At 34.7% G+C, this 23,576-nt stretch overlaps 1 protein-coding gene across 2 annotated transcripts in view; it reads left to right on the top strand.

Annotated features, from left to right (window-relative positions):
* Nucleotides 1-23,576, top strand: part of mgaa (MAX dimerization protein MGA a) — an 81,998-nt gene that overhangs the window by 25,764 nt on the left and 32,658 nt on the right. For both annotated transcript variants that reach the window (XM_039740954.1, XM_039740953.1), the window contains 12 exons: nucleotides 869-1,718; nucleotides 3,898-3,985; nucleotides 6,792-6,932; nucleotides 7,283-7,417; nucleotides 9,514-9,627; nucleotides 10,525-11,240; nucleotides 11,673-11,997; nucleotides 15,023-15,222; nucleotides 15,655-15,762; nucleotides 16,228-16,270; nucleotides 19,547-20,109; nucleotides 22,315-22,630. In XM_039740954.1, coding sequence (XP_039596888.1) covers nucleotides 869-1,718; nucleotides 3,898-3,985; nucleotides 6,792-6,932; nucleotides 7,283-7,417; nucleotides 9,514-9,627; nucleotides 10,525-11,240; nucleotides 11,673-11,997; nucleotides 15,023-15,222; nucleotides 15,655-15,762; nucleotides 16,228-16,270; nucleotides 19,547-20,109; nucleotides 22,315-22,630 — 3,599 coding nt within the window. The remainder of the gene's footprint in view (nucleotides 1-868; nucleotides 1,719-3,897; nucleotides 3,986-6,791; nucleotides 6,933-7,282; nucleotides 7,418-9,513; nucleotides 9,628-10,524; nucleotides 11,241-11,672; nucleotides 11,998-15,022; nucleotides 15,223-15,654; nucleotides 15,763-16,227; nucleotides 16,271-19,546; nucleotides 20,110-22,314; nucleotides 22,631-23,576) is intronic.

Raw genomic sequence — 23,576 nt, 5'->3', positions numbered from 1 at the left:
AGCAGTAATTGTCTATTTTACTTAAACTTGTTTAGTACGTTTGCCACCTTTGTGCTTGATAAACATCTTATGAACATTTGATAGATTTGTGGCTTTTTAAGGTTTGCATTGTGTTTGTGTGTCATGCAATATAAGGTTTGGTAAGAAACAATCACTTCATAATTAAAATAGTAATCAATATTTATAATTACACTTCAAGAATTAGGAATATCTGGCTGGTATGCTGTAAAAAAATTAAATACAATAAAGTTACTTTTGTACAGCAACAAAGGTATAGTGCAATTAATGATTAAAGTGGTTCATAACTCTAAGTGCATGTATATTTACATTTAAGCAGTGCTTAATTGCCAATATCAAATGTATCATGAATAAATATTTTATGTATATATTTTATTAGTTAAAGTATGTATTTTTAAGGTAATTGTAGTATTTTTATGGTCACTGAGCCATAAGGAATGTCAATAAAAAATTAATATAATACCTGATTTCTTAAAGTTTGGAGTTTTTTTAATTAAAGTTAACACTTCAATGTAGGACTTGAGGCTTCTATGCATGTGGTTATGCTGGAACTTAGTGTTTTAAAAAAAATTTAAAAAAAAATTAAGAGATTAAAAAGAGATGAAATCGGTAGTGTCCCTAAAAAATCTTTCTAGGCATATTTCATTCACTGTTACTTTAGGTTGACTGTTAGCTATTTATCTAATACACCAGGAATTTAGGAGATGTTTTTCTTGGATCTTGGTTTAAGACTAGTGTTTCAACATCAACTTAAAAAAATGTTATACTTATATATATTTTACATCTATTTTAAACTAAGGAAGAAGGTTTCACTTTGAAAGTTTTTGACTAAATGTATTTGTTTTTGCAGCAATACTATGAAATGTGCATATATTACAGACACTACATCAACAACCGAGTTCAAAGATAATGATGTGAGGATTAAAGAGGAGCCATTTGATGATTATGACTATTGTACAGGATCTGTGTTGGACTGTGTTGACGGGGTTATTGACAGTCATGGTAGCCTAAAGGAGAAAGAACTTTTAAATGCACAACAAAAGTATGGACCTACTGGGGTTGCCAAGGCCAAAATGATAAAACAGGAGAGTGGGAAAAAACCTCTTGTCTTGTTTGGGCTTTCTTCTCCGTCCAAATCTACTCGGATTTCTCCTGAAACATCAAATCCTGATATTTCTCCCTTAACATTTGCAAAGACACAGAACAGTAGTTATACACCTGCTGATGTGATGCCTAATATTGTGCTGACTTCACAATCTTCACGTGGAAAATCATTAAAGACTGCTGTTTTCAAACTACCAGTGAATCATCAAAAACCACAGATTAAAAGGGAATGTACCATTTCTAACCTTAGGGCTATTGCTCCCAAGCCAGATTCTATGATGAACACAGAACCCTCACCTAGCAATGCCAAATTGGTTTCCTGTTCTAATGGTCTTTCAGCAGAAGACACCTGGAAGAAATCTCGCTACCTCAGCAATAAAATGACAAAATGTTCCTCTGCATTGAAAACTGAATCACCTACTATTCATACCTTTAAAAAAAGACGTTCACGAAAAGTGAGGTTCGGAAAGGGGAGGTCCTACAGAAAGATTGCAATAAGCAGTGCAGCTTCAGCAATGGAAATAACTCCTGATACAACCATGCAGCCAGACTTGGAGGATGTGGAAGGAGTCCTTTTCGTTTCTTTTTCCTGCAAGGTAAATTTACTTCATTTAGCTTTACAGTTGAACAAAGAGAGTTTTCCAGGTGTAATTAACAGGAGTATTCAAGTCCAGTTTTTGGGGCTGACATGTGTGCTGTATCTAGCATATCAATACTACAGTATATAAAATCTTGTTTAGTGTTGTTTGGGTTCACACTACTTTGGTTAATGCTGTGTAAGTGTTCTATAGACTGTGGCAGATCAGCTTATGGAGACTGCGATGAATTGTCAGACTGTATCAAAAGAAACAAATTAGTGGATAGAAATATTACAAAATGGGAAATATGCACATAAAGTAACTACCCTCTGTAGTGTTAGCTGCTCAGCCTAAATACAGTAGAGAACACTGTTAAATTGCTGATTACTTTTTTATTTCTTCTTGTATTGTACCATATTCAGTAGTTATAAAGTGAAGTGTTTAACTGCACTTAACATTATTGATCTTTGTCGGCAGTGTATGATATTAAAATGGTGTTCAGATTTTAATTATCTCTTCTGACTCTACCCCCTCTAAAGTAAATTAGTATCACTAGTCAAGATCTTATAAGCTAAAGATTTAAATACAGAGGTAAGTTTTTTTGGGTTTTTTTTTGTATGATATGAAGTAGTGTAAGTGAGAAGAATGAACAAGTTGTTCTTTTGCTTTTAAAGTATTTTTGTAAATATTGCAAGTACTTTCATGCTTGTGTATTTTAAAATCTTTTGCAAAATTTTGCTTGACAGTTACAGTGGCCTCCATAATGTTTGGGACAAAGACCCATTTTTCCATGATTTATTCCTCTACTCCACAGTTTAAAATTACAAATCAAGCAATTTAAACATAATTAAAGTGCACATTGCATTAGTTTAAAAGTATTTGCATACATTGAATATGGCATATAGAAAATACAACACTTTTTCTGCATAGTCTCCCCATTTTAATGACACCATAATGTTTGGGGCATAGCAATGGTAGGTATATTAAAGCAGTCATATTTGATACTTTGTTTCATATCCCTTAGATGTAATGACTGCTTGAAATCTGCAATTCATAGACTTCACTAGGGGCTGATTATCTTCTCTGGTGATTCTCTGCCAAGCCTCTGCTTGTTTTGTTGGCTTGTTCTCTTGTGTATTTTCTTCAGCATATGGAAGACATGCTCAATTGGATTTATAGTAGGTGACTGGCTTGGACATTCATGAATTTTTCATTTTTTTAGCTTGTGTTGCCTTAGAAGTATGTTTGGGATCATCATCTTGTTGTAGGATAAAGCACCGTCCTCCGAGTTAGGAGGCATTTTCTGGAACTTGAGATGTTTCTGTACGCCTCAGAATTCATTGTGCAAATGCCATCAGCAGTTACATAATCAATGAAGACCAGTGTGCCAGTAACTGTAGCAGCCATACTGTGCATGCCCAAGCCATAACACCCCCACCACCATCTTTAACAGATGAGGTGCTATGCTTTGGATCTTGGGCAGTTCCTCTATGTCTCCACACTTTGCTTTTGCCATCACTCTGATACAGGTTCATCTTTGTCTTATCTATCCACAAGACCTTTTTTCAGAATTCTGCTGGCTCTTTTAAGTACTTTTTGGCAAACTGTAATCTGGCCATCCTGTTTTTGTGACTCAATAGTTGCTTGCATTTTGCTTTGTGGCCTCTCTGCCTCTGTATTTCTTTTCTTGAAGTCTTTTGTGGATAGTAGCCTCTGACACACCTGCCTCCAGAAGACTGGTTTTGATCTGCCAGACAGGCATTCGATGCTTTTTATTTACCATAGTGAGGATTCTTCCTTGGCCTCCTGGTTCCTTTTGTGATTACTGAGCTCACCATTGCATTATTTTTTCTTAATGATATTCCAAACAGTTGATTTAGATAATCCTAATATTTTACCGATGTCTTTAATTTGTTTTTCAGCCTCATTATGGCTTCATTGATTTTAATTTGTACAGCTCTTGATCTTGTGTTGAACAGTGGCCTCTATAGACTCCAATGGTAGTCTGTACATAGAAAGCATTATGAAGAGCACCGTAACTGCTATTAATTTCCATTTCCCTGTCTGCTGATTAACAATGGCATAGGTTGTATTTGAATCTTTACAAATGATGTAATGCTAAGCTGTCATCGTACATATATTAATAGATATTTAATTGGAGGGAAAAAACACTTTTCTTTGACTGCTTTGTTTTTAGGAAGCACTTGAAGTTCACTTGGGAGACCAGCTGCAGACAGAGGAGACAAAAGCACCCCACAAATCTCTTGATGATATGGAGAAGAGAAGTATGTTTTACACAAATTAATGAATTTAGATTAAAAACTATTTGGTGGCGGTCTTCTTTTTTAATATAAGTATTTACTCTTTGTTGGTTTTCTAATTGTAATGTATCTTAGGCTGACAGATCAACAAGGTTGCCCTTCATTTGCACATTCGCTTGTTCCTTGTTAGGATAACATTGTGCATATTGCATTTCTGGTCACTATGGTAAAATTAAATTCATTTAATTATTATTGATTGATTATTGTCAACACTGGTATAACTGATTCACCAGCAGCATTAGGCTATGATCATAATGGGCTTTTGCTGCAACTTGATGCAATTTTTTCTTTATATAGACTACGAATGAAGGTTGTTGGAAAGGTTGTATAGTGTGACGCGTGCTTTAAGAGCATATTGTCAAAAGTTGAATTCAGGTATTACAACCTGTTTCAACAGTTTATTTAGAGTGGATTTAGTAACAGTAAAAACAATGTTTAGGTTTTCATAAGTGAAATGTGCAGCTCAATACAGGAAAACGTTTAGGGGGAAAAAACTTTAACTTTAGGTTGTTACAGTTAGATTTAATGGTACAATCAGTTAAAACCTAAGGATATTTTTTTATGTGTGACTAAGAGTAATTTGACTTTATTTTTACTCATGTACAGCTAAAAATGCTTATAATGTTTTAGGTGTTGCACTGAAGAAGTACATTTTGTTTTGTAAATTCTTTTGAAAAGCAAAAAAAAAGTGAGAAAGAAGATTCAGTTTGTGCCTTTTTATACCTGTGATGTATATTGACAAATACAGTACACATCTCCATTCGTATAGTAATTTCATTTACAGAATTTACTGATCTGAGTAAGATCAAAGATGGAGTAGACCTCATTATTTTATAAGTTTATTGTCACATTTTACAAAGAGGTAGTGTTTACAAATGTATCTCTAACTTGTCAAAAGTTTTTTTTTTTAACTTTTTAAATTTTTTTACAGAATAAACATTTAGTGCAGTTCTCTAGTATGTGCCATATTATATGCTAATATTTACATAATGAAATTAAAATAGGGATTTACATGGCCATCTAGAATATTTTAAAACATTTTGGGGGACAGTAATATTTAATGTTTTAAACACTTAAACACTGTTCTTTTGATTGTAGCACATTTTTAAAAAATAAAAAATGTCAACTTAAAGCAGTATATTGCACATCTCTCTATTTTGAGGCTAAAACGTGTGGACGAGATCCAAGGCTAAGAGCACTGGTTTTTATTGTGCCATGATTGTTGTGTTTTTTTTTTTTTGGTCCCATTTAGTGTTCAGGTGTGGATTTTGATTTATTTTTATGGGGTGTAATTTTAGTGTAAATGCTCCATCCCACATAAGTATGATAAAGTAGCTTTTGATTGAAATCAGAGGGCACTTTAAAAACACTACACTCCTCATTCCTGCTCCACGGTAGTAATATAAATACTCCATACTTCATCTCATACCTGAAGTTTTTGTGTAACTTCTCTTGTTATGAATAAAGATTGTTGAAGAATAAAAACAGGGCAATATTTATAAGGGCACCTCTTTTATAGATACAGTAATTGTCTTGTGTGAATTTTACTTTTGAGAAATTTTTTATGAATTTTTTACTTGTATCCATTCCACTTTTTCATAAGAGATAATTGCTATGTTTGGAGGGTATGAATAGTATTACTTTTTGTTTTCTTCATTTTCATGTTTTTCTTTGAGCTTTTTACAAAATACTTGACTAAAGAGTAAAAAAGTAGTTTAATTCTATTAAATGACTGCACGTTTTTCATACTCCAGGGAAAATGCAGCCTCTGGCATCAATGTGCACATGTAAGTGAAGTTAGATTGAAGCAAAAGTGATAACCGTGCTAAATGTATAGATTATATCCAGGTGTGATTGTGTGTATTTACTTCTAGGAATCCAGACATCAGCACATTACTTAATCTGAGTCATTTAGATCTATAATCAGCTTTCTAGGCAATGTAACATTATGCCATTTTTCTAGCAATTTTCAGTCATAATGTTTATTTACACAAACATTGTGAATTGGAGGCAGTCAGCAGTGTGCTGTCTTGAAGCCATTTTCGTACTGTGACATGCCTAGTGTTTCAGTCCAATGAGTTTTTGAATAGTTCCGACAAAATGAAACAGGTTTGATCATGTCTTTAGTCGTAGGTGGTGGCTCTGATGTCGCATGTTTTATGTACCATGCCGGAATAGAAAAAAGATAGAAAGGGGTCGAAATTGTGGCTGAACTCACTGTAACTGTTAACCCATCGTACAGCCGCAGCTCCGTCAGTCAGCACGCTGTTGCCTATCACGGAAAAGGGCAGAGCATTAATTTTCTGTCGCTTAAGTTGACATGGTCTGTTAATGTCAGCAACAGAAGTTGGCAAGTCTGATGTGTTCTACAACTAAAAGTAACATAACGTGACATCGGCTAAATAAATATGCAAAAATATACAAGTGTCAAAACATAGTATAAATACTGTTCCAACATACTGTAAATGTGCCTACTATTGTTATTGTTAATGAGCTTGTGAATCAGCCATAAGAGAAATGAGACATATTTATAAAATCTTTTCTGTAGACTGCTTTAAATGAACCAAATTGAAGCTATTTGTGTGTTTTAGGCTGTAAATCATGTTATTTAATGTCTACTAATGCTTTTATACTGTACTGTACTGTATTTGACCATAACTGTATCATTATTGAATGATTACACAAATATTGCTCATATGTCAAATATATACATTCGCATGAGTGATAGGTCTGATTGGAATAACACAATTTCAATAAATTCTGTCAACAGTTACTAGTGAATCTGTCCTAGATACTGAACCAGAAATTGTGGAAACTGAACCAGAAATTATCGCTCGACAAGAAAAGAGACTGCTTAATGATCTGAAGCGTTTCAGATACAAGCAGGTTATTCATCCTGTGTTACAAGAAGGTAGGTGTTATTGAAACTGAGCAAAGGAAAATGGCTACTTTAACAATTCATTTTTTGTTGCACTTATTACATTAGTTTGCATTCTTAATTTACCATTTGTTACAGTTTGTGTTTAATAACTAACAGTTTGAAGTCTTTTCTTAATTGGTCTCTACACACTGATTTTAGACACCTTTTCTTAAAATATTAAGTGTTTTAGTGAAGTTAAATGTCTGAAGGACACTACAGTATTATGTAGTAGTTAAGATGTTTTTTTCTGCAAATTGCATTGAGATAACCAAGATCTACCCTTATACATGTGTCTTGAATGTGCATGTTTTTTTATTTGACAATTTTATTTCTTAATTTAGTTGGAATAAAACTGAGTCTTATAGACCCAACCTTGGCTATTGACCTACAGTGGCTTGGTGTGAAATTGCCTTTGCCACCCCCAGTCCATTTGACAGATTCGCGTGAATATCCTGCAACTCAAGATACATGCTCAGGTGAGGACTGATATGCTGCGTCTGGAATTAAACCAATTTTTATGCAACCTATTTAGCTTCTCTTTAATGATGTAGTAACTATCAAAATGGATTACCCTCCTCAGTATGTCACACTTTTTTCTCTTTAATTAAAACAAATAGTGTTGAGAGTTTTGCTTATCATGTATAGTAAATGTTAAATAAATTAAACGTGTACATTTTATTTCTAATGTACTGATTACATATGGCAAAAAATTATGGACTTAAGAAAACCTGAGCAACTTTGTAAACAAGAAGTGGTAATATTGCATTTCTCCAAGTATACAAAGTTGATGGAGGATTATAGCTGTAATTTTTGCCAAAGGTGGCTCTTTCACATACTTATTCTGGGAATTAATACATAGCATAGGAGAGGAGTGGAAGTACTGTAATTGGATTGAAATTTTGCTTTTAAAATTTTAGATATTTAGTTGAACACCTCACTTTATTGGGAATCATGTAAATCTTGATTCTAGGTGAATATGTGTCAGGGTAGCTCCCTAAAACAGTGCACTTTCAAGTTTAATATTTATTTTATTCCAGAGTTCAATACACTAACTTTATTTTACTCTTAAGAGTTTTTTTTGTTTGTTTTTAAAATAAAAATACACCTAATTATTTTGTATGTATTTTGTGTTGTTGAGCCTCAGTATTGATTTCGTCACAAAGGAAAGAGTGTTTACTTGCATAAATTTAAGTTAACATGAACTGGCATCTGATCATAAAGAACAGTGCAAAAAATCGGTGACATGCTTGTTTGATCACATCATCCTTAAAAGAGCTGAGATTATTCATCCCTGTATTCTTTCTGCTTCTAATTAATCATTAAATATGAAAGGCAAAAAATAAAGATGCCCACCTCCATGTATTCTTTTTCTTTCACACTTACTTGCTGCATGTAGTGGCAGGAGAGAATGCAACAAAAGTGCTTCCTGTACTTTTTCTCATTCACAGCATTTTAAAAATAAGTACTCTCCTTCTGTACTGTTTAGCCTGTTATGCAGTTGCCCAAGAAAGAGGAAGATATGTATACACATGTACATACATATTCTATGAGTCAAACTAAGTTTGCTGTCTTTAAGTGCAATTTAAAGGAGCTGTCAAAGGAAATTTACTCATATGTAATTTCCCATTATATGAGATGCTGAGAAAAGTATTCCTTGTGTAAAGCCAAGGTTCTACTGTATTTAATGTTTTATAATCTATCATTGAAGAGCTGAATACGTTCTGTTATTTTAAGTTATACATTATATGACTACAAGTTTGGGTGATTGCATAAAATAATTCAAGGCTGTCATAGGTGGTCTGTGGCTTTGGGCAAATTTTAAATGAATAAGCGCACCCCAAAAAGTGCAGGCTCCAATCGGGCACAGGTGTATGCGAGTGCATTTCTTTCCGCTGTTAATTGAGGTGCTGGCTGATCGCACCTCACACATGTGTGGAGGTATGCAGATTAGTAAGGAACCTCAATTGTGCCTCAGATGAAGTGGATCATTGCACCGGTTAAAGAAAGGAGAGAAGCAAAGCTAGGCATCTCCTCAGCTATGAGGTCCAGTTTGGGATAAACTGAGGAGATATCCATTTTAAAGAGGTGCACCATGGACTGCATTTTAAAAGATAATGCTTGCCCTTGTATTTTACTTTGCTTTTAAAAGAATATTTATTGAATTGATTTTAATCTCCACCTGCACTTTGTTTTATTGGGTTATTTATTTATAATGGATACAACAAGGCACTTCAGTTTGGACACTTTGATTTTGTTTGCAATAAAAAAGTAATCACTTTGCACCTACCCCTTGTCTGGAATGTATGTGTCTTCATCTGCCTGGTTCATCTCGTTCACGGTATTGAGGGTGGCGGGTTCAAGAGACTTCCATGCAGGAGTTGGGAGCATGGAGCCAACCTGGATTGTCACAAAGGCATTTAGTCATCAATACTGTCTGTTAAAAGGTTTAAGTGTATTTGTTGTTTAAATCTTTAACTGTTTTATTGTTTATTAGTTAATATGTAAATATATTTCTGGTTTGCTTTACTTATTTGGGTTTTAACATTTAGTATGTTTGATTTGTTCACTGCAGATGGAAACATTCCTTTCATCTCTAGGACAGGGAAAACAAATGATTTCACCAAAATAAAAGGATGGAGGGAAAAATTTAATTTGAACACAGAGGGTGCATCCTCTAAAAGTGAGGGTAAGGTTTCAGTTTGTAAAATGTAATTGGTGAAGATAGAAGTTTTAATTATGAAGATGGATACATTTGGTGTTTATTTATATCAGCCATATTAAAGGAATGTTCCACCCAAAAAGTTATTTATTTTATATGTTGGATTCTATTATATAAATCTTTTTTCTTTACATTCTGCATGAAAACATGAGATTAAAATTTTTCTCTGCCACCACAACAAATTACATGGGGTAACATATATTTAAAATATTTTTGTGTGTACTATTTCTTTAAACAGTAACACTATTACCATTAAACAGAAGTATTTACTTGATATGTTTTGTATAAAAATAAATAAATAACAATTACTTTAATGTGGAAAGATCCAATCACCATTATTATGTAGCTTTACATCCCTTGCTTGTTTGAAATGAGTGATCTTCAAAGTGTCAATCATTGTCACTGTTTACAGCAGTGTTTTGTTTGTTTGTTGGCAACTTCAGCATTATGAAGAAGAACTGGAGCATTGCTCAGAAATTTTGATCTGTAATAGCGGACAATATCTAATACAGACAGCGAAGTACATTTTTAAAATCAAAAATGTTACTTGAGGTTTAGCATTCTTACTAATAAGATAATGACAGAAACTGAAGAAGTTACAGAAATGAATCTGCTTTGTAAGTTTCTAGGTCAATTGCTTTATACCAGAAATCCTTTCATGTTCTTTGTTAGTTCATTAAATGGCCAATAATCTATATTCATTTAGATGACATACACTTTTCGTAATTAAGTGGTAGTGTGTTTGTTTTTTTTTTTGTTTTTTTTTTTGAGAGAAAACATTACAAAAAAACATTGGCTGTATTATCTAGTTAAAGAAGTTAATTTTATTGAGAGTAACTTTTATTATTATTTTATTTTTTAAAGGCCCTAGCTGCACTGAAGCTATTTTAAAAAATCGTTCTGCCTTCTGTAGTGACGTGTTGGATGAATACCTGGAGAATGAAGGCAAACTAATAGATGAACGTGCTGCCAGCTTTTCTCCTGCTGTTGCTTCTTCACAAGTTGTCTACCAACTTCCCACCAAGAGTACAAGTTATGTACGCACTCTGGACAGTGTTCTTAAAAAACAGGCACCTCCCTCACCCTTTCCAAGCTTAACATTTAAACCAATTCCTGCCTTACCCAAGAAACTAAAGCCAATGCCAACACACACAATTACATCTAAGGTAGTTGCCTCAAAATCAGCCATAAAAAGAAAAAAATTTTCCCATCTTCACTCTAAGCCTGGGCCCAAGTCCTCTGTTAATAGAAAACTTCCAGTACCCCACAGACGTTCTAAGCCTGGACCAAAGCCTAAACAAATACAAATAGCTCATCTCTCTATGTCACCACCTCCTGAGATTATTAAATCTGCCTCGAGTGACAATTTGGATATGGTAGAAAATATTGATGTTGTGTATTCAAAGCAAGATGAAAACATTTCAGAAAAGGCAAGTGTGAGTCCCCGTAGTGTGGGACTTGCAAAATCTGTAGTGAAGCTTATGGATCTTGAGGATGGAGCACGTTGGGAAGGGAAGACACGTACCTTTATCACTGAGGAGCGTGCTGAAGTTGCTCTTAGCTCACTTCTCACAGCTCAGGTAAGCCACATTAGAAAAAAATACCGATAATTGATGCATTATTGGCATTCTGAAACAATATTTAATTATATGTAACACCTTTTACAAGCAGTAGTCATTCTGATTGTGATCAAGAAATCTGAGTAACACTTTGTTCCTTTTGTTTTGGAAACTTTGTTTTTTCATTCACATATTGCAGTTGCTAGCATTTGTACAATTTCTGTCAAAGAGTGATTAGCAATATGTATGAAATGTTTAACAATTACAAATGCAAATTTTGTTTTGTAAGTAATTGATTTCTATAACAATTGGTCACATGTTCTCATCAACAGCATTCCTAATCACATTTATTTAACCTGTAAATGGTAAAACATTAATTTAAATTGCCTGACCCAACACTGTACATTGAAAACATTATTAGTATCATTTAATGTGTTGAACCTTCCTACACAGGGAACACTGAAAAGTAAACCGCCCTGCAAAATCACCAAACGACGTACCCCTCCTTGCCTGAATGATTACTGTCGGTTGGGCTGTGTATGTGCCAGCCTTGCACAGGAGAGGAAGAGCTCTACTCACTGCCGCAAACCTGAATGCATGTTTGGCTGTACATGTCTGAAAAGGAAAGTGGTACTGGTTAAAACTGTATCAAAGCGGAAGAAGTTGGTCAATACAGCCATCCGTGAAAATCTTATTTTTTATGGTGCTCTTGGGGAGGAACAACAGACAGAGCCTGAAACTAAACCTAAAAAGAAGAAAAAGAGACGAATTGAATATGGTTAGTGATTGAATGAATTTGGAAGTTATTTCTTTTGTTATAGTTTAATTTGTTTTTCTTCTAATCATTTTATCTTGTTTGTTGGGAGGGATGCGGGTTGTAGGTGGAGGGCTTATGAGCAATTACTTTTGCCATCAAAAAAAGAGAATACATTTTGTTACATTGCATCTGACTTGGAGAATCAAAGAAGGAATATGTGTCTTACACTGCTTCACTTAGTGTGCACTCATTTCTAGAAGGTTTTTGTTCTTAGAAATATTGCAAATTTAGTAATATACACATTTTCAGCTATAATGACCACAGCAGAAATTGAAGCAGCATACCTGTTAAGGAATATAAAAGAGTTTTTTTCCAGGAGAATCTGTTTATGTTCTCTTCAGTTGTTATCATCATCATCATCATCATTGTTAAAAAAAATAAAAAAATAAAAAAAAAATTGAATTTGTTCCATGCAGTACCGACTTTTGAAAAGTGTTTTACTGCACTGCTGAATATTCCTGTACTTTACTGAAACCCCATGTCAAACTAGTGACAAAGCAGCAAAAACATCTTTGACAAATATTAATATTATTGGGAGCATCAGTGAGACTTCTCACTAAATGTTATTAACCTGTAGTGAGCATGTGCAATATATACAATATGCAATGCACTCTATACATATTTAATTCTGACACTAAACACAAAAAATAAAAAATTCATAAATTCTTAATGTGCAAGGTTAAAAAAAATGTTTTCCATGTAATTGTGTAGCAAATACTATAGCTTTATACCGGGCTTGCTTTATAGTGATTGCTAGAAATAAGAAGAAAAAAGATTTGTCATTCTCATCATAAGTATTTCAAATAAAAATTGAACTGGGGCTAAATCATGAATTTGTTTATCCTCACTAAACATTTTCATGATGCTGTTAGATAAGGCTAATGATCACATGCACGTTTGTAGTATGCTGAAATGTGACAAAGAAACTGAACATTTAATTGATGATATTCTGAAATTGTTTTTTTTCAGTCGGCAGTTATTTCGATGCATCCTTTATTTATCAGTGCCAAAATCTGTTTTTAAATATTTACTGGAAAATTAAGCATTCACTCTCCTCCTAAGATAGAGGAATTTTTTTGGCGCGGCGAATTCAGTCATCAAAACAAGTGGAGAAAAAAAAACATGGCATGCCTGCAGAACAAGTTATTTCTACCTTTGTCTACTTGTTAAATCAGGAATTTAAAAACTATTTAGACAACTAGCCTTTAACCGCTTGTGGTGGAACACAGCCATATTTTACAGTTTGTGTATGTTGCAATAAACTCACAACTTAGTTAAACATACTCAAAGGTGTCATCTTTCAAATAAATTATTATTTTCCACATCGTCTTTAATTAGTAAAATGTATGATTTGCATACATCTGCTGAGGCAAGGAGCATGTCACGGCTGAGTGAATCTGCTTTTGTCAAGTATCCCACCTATGTCCCGTCACATACAGTGAAAGACTCCTTGCTTTTGGATAGCAGAGTTTCACACCTTTTCAATGATGTATAGTTGTCTATGATTGGTCACTTGTACTAAATGTCACAGCTGTGTGTAAAAGACAGGAAATGCATTGCGTATGTGACAGCTAATCTTTACACATCTTTACATGTTGTTATGCAGAAGCTTCAGTGAGGTTGCATGTGGATTGTTTAGTTGATGTGCAGTAAGAATTGAACTTTGTCTTAAGGAAAAGTCTTCAAAAAAGAAAACATGGTTGAGGAAGTCCTAGAAAATTTACAGAATGGTAGTAACATGGAATATTAAGACCTTGAGTCACAGTTTCAACTCTGTTAGGAGCAACGCTGTTGCGGAAGGACTCGATGCTATGCTTGATTTGTAAGTACTTAGTGTCAGAGGTTCAATTACCATATCCAGACAAACCTTTCTTCTGCACATTGTCCTTGTGCTAGTTTTCTGAGCCTGGGCTCTTCCACATCCAACATTTTGTAGACCAAACCACTTGATGTTTCACATCCTTTGAACGAAAGTCACTGGCTGTACAAACTTTCATGAGGGACCACTCATCAATTGAATATATGACATGGTGTAATAGACCACGCCATGCTTTACAACCCCCTCACCACCCCAATCGCCTAAAAGATCATAATATTAAAATTTTAGCGTTATAATATGCATGGGCACTAAGAAATATTAAATATCTTAGTTATTTTTGGCTTTAAAAAATAAGTGTGATGTGGGGGAGCAGAAATGTTTAACAACTGCATTTATCTGGTAGTCTGTCGATTGGAGCTGCAGATGTACCAGTCATTCGGCTCTCTTCCTTCACTGAACTGATGTTACAAAACACTGCACTGTTGCAGGTTTGCAGTTTCCATAGGCACCACAACTTATATTAGCTCATAAAATGAATAACCTGGACTGATGCAAGTTGTCTCCACTGTTACAGTATTAAGAATTGTGAATTTATTTCCAGTATAATAAATCAAAACAGTGTTAAAACTTGACTTGTTTAAAAGAGGTTCACTTACTTAATCATGTGGTACCATATATTTGTTTGTGTGTTAGGGGAACCAAAGTATTGTTCACAAATTTTCACACTCTGGTCACACTTCCGCTTCTAACCCTTGTGAATGTGTAAATACAATACTTGTTTTGAGAGATTATTTTGGTGCAAAAGTTTAAATGTTTTCAAACAGATATGACCTCTAAATTTTATTTGATATTAGTTTAAACAAAAGTTTTTAATCATGCAAATACTTTAAAAAAAAAAAAAAAAAATTGGACTGTTGTACTTGCTACTGTTCAGCCATTTGCAGCTCCTTTATTACATACACCAAGTAATGGTTGTTTATCTGTTTATTTCTGGGTATGTAATTTAGACGCAATAATGCCAGAAACTCCTCAGTTGGTTCTCTTCAAATGGTTGGCCTTATACCTTCCTTTATTACAGTGACCTCTTTTCTCCTACATGTATGTTTAAAATTCCTTGTATGAAAAAATTGATTTTATTTGTTGAATAAGACATTTATTTTCCTTCAGCAATCTCGGAACCTGAACCAGAGCCTGAACCAGTGCCCCGAGTTCTCAGCCTTTGGAACCGGCAGGAAGAAGAGATTGATCCAGAACCAGTGTTTGTTCCAGAATCTTCACCTGTATTACCACCTACATCTCCTCCTCTGTCACCCAAAATCAAGAGGGTGAAGTATGCCAGTGGAAGAGGTTATACTCAGAGTCCACCAGTATGTAACTCCTTTTTTTTATCTTTATTTACCAGTCATGATTGTACCAGTTTAGTAAGCATCCATGAACTCTTTCATACTTTTGCTGCCTACAACTGGTTCTTGTCTTGACTTACCTGGTTCTCAGTTACTTTACTACTACTTATGACTGTTTAAACATCCTCTGAAAATAAATTGATAGGTCTAATTTTAGTTTAATTTAAATCATTTCACAATCACAATTGCAAGTGAAATAAACTTCTATCTAAATGTCCAAATGTTAAGATTCCAGAATTCCTGTTAAACTAACTTAAACTTTTTTTTCATTTGACTTTTTTTTTTTTAAATGGGAAGTACAAGTTCATTGTTTTTCATTGGGGTTCTCCTGTTTTTTCGGGGGCTTTTTAATTTGAATTTTAGTTTTATTTATTAATAAAACTGTCTTGCATTTAGATGAAAGATGAAGACAAAGATCCAGTGTATTTATACTTTGAGAGCCTTATGACCTGTGCCAGAGTCCGAGGATACAGCAAAACTTCTCCAAAACCATGTAGCAGTATGGTAAGATTAATTTGCATATCCAATATTTTGTGGGGGTGAGGAGGGCTGCATGATATAAGCATGAAAGTGCATGCACACGTGTATATGGTTGTAAAATTTATAATTGTGATCAGCCGCAAAATGTCACTTGATTAATCACGTTCATCGGTGTCCAGTAGTTCCTCTGTGATTGTGACTGCTATACAACTTCTTAGCGGCTCAGATTGCAACGATTTGTGCCTTTTTCATAATTTTTTAATATTTCACACACCTGGAAATGGACTTACCATTGCATGTCTGTTTTAATAAATGGGTGTTTTCATGTTCTAGTGTGTATATATGCACATTTATAATTTGTATCAATTTACAGTGTTGAATTTCAGTTTTAGTTAGTGAGTAACAAATATTATACCCTTTTTTGTTTGTTTAAATGTTTTTATTTTAATATTAATCCATTTAGCAGTTTTTCCCTTTTTCATTTTTCAGCAGGGAGACATTCTGCAGAACATTATTACACAAGATGTTCAAGGTAAGAATTTCTTAATGGTGATTTTGACTTAAAGAAAAGATGTTATTAGAAAGCTCACTGAAGTTACAGGCCCTAACAGGAAATGCCAAAGAAGTAAATAGTTTGAACTAAATATTCCTCTTGCATTGAAATGCATTTAGTAATTTTAGAAATAGTTTTTTGCTCAATATATGCAATGTTTAGATCAAGGGACTGAAGCTTTCATTAATATGCATATTTTCTTCCTAGGCATCTTAACATCTAATTTGTATAGAGAAACTTTAATTGCTATTATTATTAGGTAGAATACATTTGTCATGCATTTATGAAAAGTATTGATGGTTTTTAGTAAATGCTGCATTTTGCTACTGTTCCCTGTAGATCTAGTGTTTTATAATAATAATGGTACCTGCAGTAAAGACATAAATCATGTTATAAAGGGCTGCCTTTTTTTGAATAGTTGTACTACCTAAATGTAATCGCAGCTCATTAAGTAGTAGCAGTTGGTAATAGACTGTAGACACATTTCAACACAAATTAATACTGCTTTTCTGCTACATATCTGGGACCTGGTTGGTTTTTTGCTAGCAACCAGGGATTAAATAAATATGTTTTTCTCATGCAAAAGTGTCCTGGAGCCACAAGCCTTATCTGTATGGTTTGTTTCTGCTCTGTATATGGACATGTGTCTGCCTGGTAATGTTTATACTGACAAAATAGCGAGAGCTATATCATCATTCAAATGGCAGATGCCTGTTCTCAGATCTTTTTTATTTTTTACCATGCACTGTTTGTAAACACTTTCTCACTTTGCTGTGATTACGTTTTGTAAAATACTCAATTTTTATTCAAAATAATGAGTCTAATTGAGAGCTAATATAGTTCAGCTACTTAGTGACAAATATTCAGTGAACGTACAAAGCATGGATCTATAAAAAAAAACACTTTGCTTTGAGGGAGATCTCAAATAAATTAAGCAGTAATAATGCAGTGTGAGACCATGCCAAGAATAAACTATAAATATTTTAATTTGTGCTATGTTTACTGTATGGATTAGTAAAGAAACATCCATCTCTTTTATTTGATGTTATCAGCCAGCAATCTTTCATCCTTATTCTGGTCTTTGATGCTAGTGGAAAAGATGTTCACCCTTCATAGCACTGAAAGGCTTCATGACTCTGTGCAGCAGATTTTCTATTTAGTACGGGAAATGTATGAGCATGAGTCAATAATTCAGTCCCATCCTTCTTTTCTGAGCCAAAAAGAAGTACCACATTTCAAACGTTTATTCTGCAAAAACACTACAATAAATTACTGTACGACACAAAAAAGGGTATTCAAAATAGATTTTTTTTTCACTGTGTTTTTAAAATTATGTCTTTAAGGTGGCCATCATTAGCGATACAGTCTTCGAGGCGATTTCTGAATGCTCTCATGACTCGTTTGGCCATTTCAAGGGGAATAGCGGTGATTTTTGTGGCGAATATCGTCCTTGAAGGCCTTCAAGGCATTGAGGTTGCTGTGTGTATACCTTCGACTTGAGAGCCCCACAAGAAGAAATTGCACAGGGCGAGATCAGGCGAACATGAAGGCCACCCAAAATCGCCGTGCAGGGTGATCAGTTTCCCCAGAAACATCTCCCATGGAGATGCATGGATCTACACGCCATATGAGCTGTTGCTCCATCCTGTTGAAACCAGGCATCCACCACATCCATTTCTTCCATTTGGGGCCGTAAAAAATTCTCTAGCATTGCAATGTAATAACGTTCTGAAGTGACGGTGACCGTGGCTTTTCCTTCCTCAAAAAAAGTAAGGGCCTACAATGCCAAATTCTGCAACTGGGCACCAAACTGTAACACACTCACTGTGCAGGAGTCTCTGATGAAGTTCACAAGGTCTGGTTTCAGTCCAATAGCAAAAGTTTTGCTTATTTATGCAACTATTTAATTGGAAATGTGCCTCGTTGTTGCACATGATGATGGCATATCGATGAACAGTTTGCAGAATCTTCATGCATAACTCATGTACGGATCTCCCAAGTCTCTCTCAGTGAGTTCCTGCACTACCATCATTTTGTATGAATGGAAATTAAGGTCATCATGCAAAATCCTCCTCAAAGACGTCTGAACGTCTAGGACAGTGTTTCCCAAACTCGGTCCTGGGGACCCCCTGTGGCTGCAGGTTTTTGTTCCAGCCAGCTTCTGTTTTTAATTGAACTCCTGGGCTAATTAAGTGATGTGTTATTTACCAAGTTCTGTGTTTTGGGAACAATATAGAAATTAGATAACTAAGTTTGCTAAAAATAAAAATATTAAAATTATCAAGCAGTTATATAGGAATAATGTATTTTTTTTCTTTTTAACAGTATTTTCATCTTGATTTTCATTCTACTTTTCTAGATGTTCTAATTGTTTAATTAATCCATTATTTACTAATTAGTGGGTCTAACGCTAAAGTAGTTGCAGCCTTTGATTAATCAGTGTTGTTTGCCTGGGTGTCTGCTCTGCTTGTTTTTGTTATTATTAAGATACAACAAAGGGGGAAAACTGTACAGGGAAAGGGCAAAGTATAATGAAATCAACAAAACAGAGTTAAGCATTTAAATCTGTAGCAAAAGCAGAAATATTTATAAATGTCTTATAAATGTAAAGCTCATGCTGCTATACCAGCTGATTAAATGAGATCAGTGTTATCAGGTGTTGTCACTGATTAGGAATCTGGTTGGAACAAAAACCTGCAGCCAAGGGGGGTCCCCAGGACTGAGTTTGGGAAACACTGGTCTAGGAGACTACAAAATTGATGCCCTTACAGCTTGGATGTTTTCAGGCATTCGTCCAGTCCGAGGAAGGCCTGGAGATGATCTGTTCAATGTTGTACCCATCTGTCTAAATTTAGCCACCCACTGAAGAATTGTTTTCCTGATTTAGGACGTCACTGCTTGTAGGAATGTCGAAGTGCATTCAAAGGGCGTGTTGTGTAGTGATGATGGATTCGTTGTTTTTGAAGAATGCTTCATCTGCGAAAGCACAGTGTGCACCAGACCAAGGCATGCTGCCAGCTGAAAACAAAAGGGATCACCTATCAAAGGACCCCCACCCTAACCCAATCATCTGTGTCTACCTCACGCATTGACCTTGAGAAATATAGTACTTCATTTTGGCTCACCCTGTATTTGTTTTTCTGTAATGGTTAGCCAAAACTCGATGATCGTTGTCATAATTGAGTATAATGATAGATCTTTGTTTATTTTGCACACAATTTTTCTATGTTTTTCTTTGTCTTTTTTGTATGCTAGGTGATAAAACGCAATCTTTCCAAAAGGTGAAAAATAAAAGAAATGCTTTGAATAATGCGAAGAAGACAAAATTAAATACTTCAATGCAGAGTGTCTCTAAAGAACCAAGAAAGCAGGTAGAGGTCATCTCTAACTGTAACTGGGATAGTGGACGTAGTAAAATCCTGAATACTCTGTCCCAGAAAATGAATAGTTCAGATGAAATTGAATCTTTCAGTGTTGGTGGTTACAATATTGAAAGGGTGTCTCAGACAAAGAAACGTGATGGCTCTGGACTGATAATTGTATACAAAATTCGGATTACCCGTTCAGAAGGGGATGACATAGAGGCAGAACCTACAGAGGAGTGTGAAGAGGACCAAGGGCTAATGAAAAATGAATTGAACAAGGCTTCTCAACAAGAAGAGCAGGAAACGGTTGTTAAAGAGCCTCCAACTGAACAACTTGCAGAGAAAGAACTTCCTGTGAGGAAAGCACTACCATTATACACAGGAGTGTCCCCAGCAGGCATTCTTACAGCCAAAACAAAAGATGCTGATAGTGTTCATCAAGCTGATATTGAGGTAAGTTTATCTTGAAACTTATAGTAGTAGCAGTTATAAACCATGTCAGTTTAATCTTCTGGAGGCTGTGCAATACTAGTTGTTAGTCTAATGGTCCTGTGTTTCCATAGGAGCTGCATATCTTTTAAAGTTTAATCTAAATTTTTGTAGTGTGGTATTTATTGCTTAACAAATTTATGCTATGTCAAGTAGTTTGGTCACTGTTGCCTAGACAATAATGAATGAAACAGATTTATATAAGGAAGACTAGAGGGCTTCACCCCCTGCTCGCTTCGCATGCCAGCCACTTCACGTCTCTGCCGCTCGCTTATGTGGATTTCACTTTCACCAAACAACAAATCTTTTAATTCTCACGGATACACCTCTTCATTGGGAAGAAACATTACTTTGCCCTGATGGCAACACGAATTAGACAATCTACAAGTCTCCGACTTAAAGTTTACATTCGAACAATATTTACATGCTTATTTCATATCACCTATATCCATATATTCAATCGGTTTTCGTTATTCCGAAGGCCCTTAACCTGCAATTGCTGAGCACTTTGAGTAGTGAGAAAAGTGCTATATAAATGCAAAGAATTATTATTATAATATTTTCCATTTGTTTGCGCTAATGCAATCTTTACTATCATTTTTTTGAGACTTTTGAAATTTAGTACTTTCATTATCTCTAACCTGCTTTGCATGTGTATCGTGCCAACATTTTTGAACCTCTTTACAATGTTCTACTTTGTCTTGTACTCTTTTTGTCTTTTATTTCCGGCCTGGGCGTGGTTAAATCTTTCAGCACAATGTCTCGTCTCACATGACTTGAAATTATCTCGTATAGAAACCCAAGAAAATATCTTTGTCCATGTTTTTCAGATTAATTTCATGTAAAGTGCGATACTTTTGGACGTATGGATTTGTATCTGTTACTGGCTCTAGAATTTCTAATATGTCCGATCATTTAACTCTTGATTCTTTTTTGCATCAGTTATCCGTGATCATAATTGTAAACCTGGCCGAATTGTGGTTTCTTTGAAATTAAACTTGTAATAGGTTTAATTTGTTGCGGGACCACAGATTCTCCTAGCGTATGGCCCTGAATTGTGTAAATCTATGTTTTTGAGCATTGAATGATGCAAACGCAAACAGATTATTGTAGGTTCAGATATTTTGCCTGTAGTGTTTGTGGATTTCAATATTACCAAATAACAAATCTTTTATTTCTCGTGGATACGCCTCTTCATTGGGAAGAAATATTACTTTTTCCTGATGGTAACACGAATTAGATGATTAAACTGTAAAGCCGAGCAATATATCATATCATCTATGTCCGTAAATTCGAACTCTTTTTGCCGTTCTGTTATTTTAACGAGTAATAATTTTTCTTTGTTTGCACTAATGCAATCTTTACTATCATTTTTTTGAGACTTTCCAATTTTAGTACTTTCATTATCTCTAACCTGCTCTGCATGTTTATCACGGCAACATTTTTGAACCTCTTTACGACGTTCTACTTTGTCTTCTACTCTTTGTCTTTTATTTCTGGCCCCAGGCGTGTTTAAATCTCTTGGCACAAAGTCTCGTCTTGTGGGACTTGAAAGTATCTCTCTGAAAATGTCACTTCTTGTTCCAGGCATAAAAGTCTCATCTCATCACAGGATTTTTTTTTTATTATAATAGAGAGAAAAGATAATGGAACAGCCTATTCCTTTCGCTGGCCGTATCTCCTACTATAGACTACCTACAGCATGGAATAATTTTATTTTATTATTTAGCACCTCTGAGATTCAGATTGAGAATTCAAGTAGTATACATTTTCAGTGTGGTTAAGTATGCCTTTTTTCTCTTTTAAGTTTTATACAGTTCCTTTCAGTTTGATAATATATTTGTTAGTTAATTTCTTAAGTCTGAATTGGTGCAGCACAATTAAGTGTGAGGGAGCCTTAACAAAAGCTGTTGGTCTGTCTAAGGTAGGTTGCTGTTCAGAGTCGGATGCTGCTAAAACTGACTGTGCCTTCCTGGATTAAGTGGGGTTCAGTAAATGAAATAAAAGCCGGCATAAACTATTATAATACATAATATTCTTAGCCATATGCACAGAGTAATCTTCATCTACATTTGAGGATAAAGTAGTATAATATTAAAAACTTATTCTTTACTGCTCTTTTGTTGATAAATGTGATTACTAACTTATTTTCCCAACCTGTTTTGTAAGGTCAATGGCAAATCTTATCCTCAGGCAAAGCTGCTGCTGGGTCAGATGGGTGCATTGCATCCAGCAAATCGACTGGCTGCCTACATCACAGGTAGACTGCGTCCATCCTCTTCAGATTTGTCACATCTGACTTTGTCTATGTCCAAGATGAAGGGAACTGAAAAGGAAAATTCAAAGGAAGGTGTCAATCCCAAAGAAGGTTTATCAAAGCATCAGCAACTTGTATCATCCAGTACTTTGGCAGTCAATACCACGGTTCCTTCAGTCAAAGCAAGCAGTGGTGACAGCACTAACAAACAGCCTCAGTCAACCAAAGGTAAATCTTGTCTAATTTTGAAAGCTAATATTATAGAATATGTGTTATGGTTTAATCATGGGCAAAATTAACAAATACTATAACATGAAATAATCAAAAAAAAGAATACACCCATTTTAATTAGGATTGTTGAAATATAATATAGTATACACAAAGTAAGGAAATGTTAAAATCATACTAACTGTGACTTTGTTAAATAACAGTGAAAAACGTTTTTGTCATTATTTACAAAAATCCTCAAGGGTAATGGGTTTGTGAACTTGACTGCAAAATTTGCATTTTTTGTTTTATCTCCAAAGAGGCATGTTTTTAGTTAGAGCTGTTTTGAACTAGTATCTTTTGGAGTCCACAATGTCCATACTTTTTTCCCTACATAAGAGAAAACAAAACAAACATTTCAAATGAATCATATACTTGGTGCGATAAAGCAATACTTTTATAATTCTTTTCAAATATGCACAGGTTAGGTTAGTTTCTTGTTTCTCTCCATTTTGTAAACTGTAAAAAAAAAAGCAAATAGGAATTGAGATTAACAACATAACTGTTGCAGCATAACTGATTAACACCTGTGTTTAAAATGTGCAAACTTGAACAAAAAGTAATTAATGATTGCACTTTTAATTGCATTTGTAGGTGGGTTGCCTCAGTGCAGGGAAAATTAGTCTTGAAACTCTAGCATCCATCTGTTTGAAGAAAGTTCTACCTGTGTGGTTTGGAAGGATCAGAACTAATTTTAGATTCAGAGACAACCAAACATTTAAAAAAGCTTTCAGGGCAAAAAAAATGAAATCTTTTCCTTTCATGCTGTCAGTATTATCATCACATACCATTAACTTCTGCTATTAGTACTGTGCAAGTGTATTACTATCCATCGAAGGTGTTCTTTTGCACATGTGCTTTATGTCAGAGCGATACTATTTAAACATGGGAGCAGTGTTTAAGTCAT

Source organism: Polypterus senegalus, chromosome 18 (assembly GCF_016835505.1).
Source record: "Polypterus senegalus isolate Bchr_013 chromosome 18, ASM1683550v1, whole genome shotgun sequence".
Taxonomy (NCBI): domain Eukaryota; kingdom Metazoa; phylum Chordata; class Cladistia; order Polypteriformes; family Polypteridae; genus Polypterus; species Polypterus senegalus.
This window is presented reverse-complemented; position numbering and strand designations above follow the sequence as displayed.